The following is a 2,290-nucleotide window of genomic DNA, read 5'->3' on the forward strand; positions in this document are numbered from 1 at the left end:
TGCATAGATGTTTACCCTGACCTGCAAAACCTGATCTAATAATGTTTGGTCTACAGCACAGGGGATCCTACAGGATGAGGATCTATGAGAGGGAGAACTTCGGTGGTCAGATGCATGAGTGTATGGACGACTGTGACAACATCATGGACCGCTACCGTATGTCCAACTGCATGTCCTGCCACGTGATGGACGGTCACTGGCTGATGTACGAGCAGCCCCACTACCGAGGCCGCATGATGTACCTGAGGCCTGGAGAGTACAGGAGCTTTAGGGAGATGGGATATGGAGGCACTAATTTCATGAGCATGAGGAGGATCATGGATTCCTACCACTAAATTACAATAAAGATATTTGCTCTATTTTCTAATTTTGCAGCAGTCCTTGTTTTGTTTTTTTTTCTGAAGAAGATGCATTTAATCATGAGTCCAAAATCTGCTTGTGTCTTTTACTGGCTGTTAATATCTGTGATAAAGATGTTAATTTCATCTACACAACTCTTTATATCTTGATCCTAAAACTGCATACTGCTAAATTACCAAAACAGATTAAATAAAATCTAAAAATTGTGGTTTCAACTGCTTGCAGACCAAGAACTTTTAATCAATGTTCAATTAAAATGGCTATCAAGTGTGTTTTTCAATCCAAGCAACCTTATTATCCTGTTACTAACTCATTTCCCTAAAAAAAGCTTTTCTTTTCCAAACCAAATACATTGATATTAACATTTTCTCAGATTCAAATCCTACAAATGCCACCACAAAGGCCACATTATGAGAAGGGATATGGAGGCATGAGCATGAGGAGGATCATGGATTTCTACCATTAAATTCCAATAAAGACATTTGTTCTCCTTTCTAATTTTGCAGCAATTGTTGTTTTTAAATCTGAGGTAGACATTTTGTTGAGGGTTTTTATCCGGTAGCAGCAGATTTAATCTACGTGACAAAGATGAGCGGAGCGGAGTTTCACAGTTTTCTTCTTTTATTCATATCACGGAGTTGAACTTAAACATGGCATCTCTCTATCATTGCCTGAGCCGAACTGCACGTCTTGCGTGCTTACATCACACATCTTATCACATACAAGTGATTGATTGGCTGAACCTACACAACATTCCCTGTCAAAATAAGAGCGTCACATATTAACATTTAACACATTTAATCATGAATCAATACCTAACTTTTTTTATTTAGCGTTACAACCCCAAATATGGATAATGATTAAAAGCAGTTTTCTTAACAAGTCAAAGAAATATGTTTTTTACACAAGTTTTAAAAATCAGGAAAAAAACTTTTCCCCCTGTTAGACTGTTAGGTAAAACACTTACTTACTTTAACAGGGTTGTTTCTGTCTTACACTACCAATCCCTTACAATTTTCATATCACCATTTGATTCTAGACACACAATATTCAATCATCAAAAGCTTTTAATTAATTTGCAAACAGCATTTATGGCAGTTCAAGGATTTTTTTTATATAAACCTTTCAGAAAAACACTTTAACCAGTTTCCATAACATGAGCAAAGTTGAATGATGTATTTGTAAAATGAACAGCAGATAAAAAGCCGGTAACAGGGGAATTGTTAATTATCTGGTTTAGCTACTTAAGGTTTATAAAGTTTAAGCTAATTCAAAGTTTCTTTACAGGTGTTTCCAGAATTCGAGGGAAATTCTATTTGGATCGTTAAATATTTCATGGACATTCCTTAATGCAACCCTTCACAGAAACTCGTACATCTGAAAAATATCTGAATGAAAATATTAAACATAGGAAGTTATATTTAATTTGAATACTGATTACAATTTTGAAGATGGTTCACTTCTTTTTATTTAAGCAACTTTTTAAATATACCTGACTCAAGTAAAATTTGTAAATTTCAAATGCTTTTTTTTAAACAAATTTCCTTTGGAATATTTGCACAAATGCATCATCCATATACTTATTTAATGTATCAGAGGTCAAACAGGTTAAAGCCTTCTTAGAATTTCATTTAAGATTATTTTAGTACTGATATATTAACAGTTATAACAGAGTTATAACTGAGTGTTGCACAAAGTAAGAAGAATGAAGAGACACACTATCTCTTAACCAGAATTACCTTAATGTTTCCTAAAGTATCAAACATGGATTTCTCCTAATAGGATGAACAGTATAAAACACTGCAGATGTCAAATGGAGCACATTCCAGATCTTTTCAAGTATAGTGGACAAATTTAAAAACCAGAAGAGTATGAATATATTAAGTAACTGGAAATGGAAGTTATAGTTGATTAAAAAGTCATACAAATC

General features: G+C 33.9%; 1 protein-coding gene across 1 annotated transcript; it reads left to right on the forward strand.

Moving 5' to 3' along the window:
• The first annotated feature begins 42 nt into the window (after positions 1-42).
• Positions 43-351, forward strand: LOC107102031 (gamma-crystallin M1-like). The gene has a single exon (XM_015401176.1). The coding sequence runs from the start codon at positions 75-77 to the stop codon at positions 333-335; it is 261 nt and encodes an 86-aa protein (XP_015256662.1). The 5' UTR covers positions 43-74; the 3' UTR covers positions 336-351.
• Positions 352-2,290: the final 1,939 nt, after the last annotated feature.

This window comes from Cyprinodon variegatus, unplaced genomic scaffold, assembly GCF_000732505.1.
Source record: "Cyprinodon variegatus isolate N-32 unplaced genomic scaffold, C_variegatus-1.0 Scaffold1190, whole genome shotgun sequence".
NCBI lineage: Eukaryota > Metazoa > Chordata > Actinopteri > Cyprinodontiformes > Cyprinodontidae > Cyprinodon > Cyprinodon variegatus.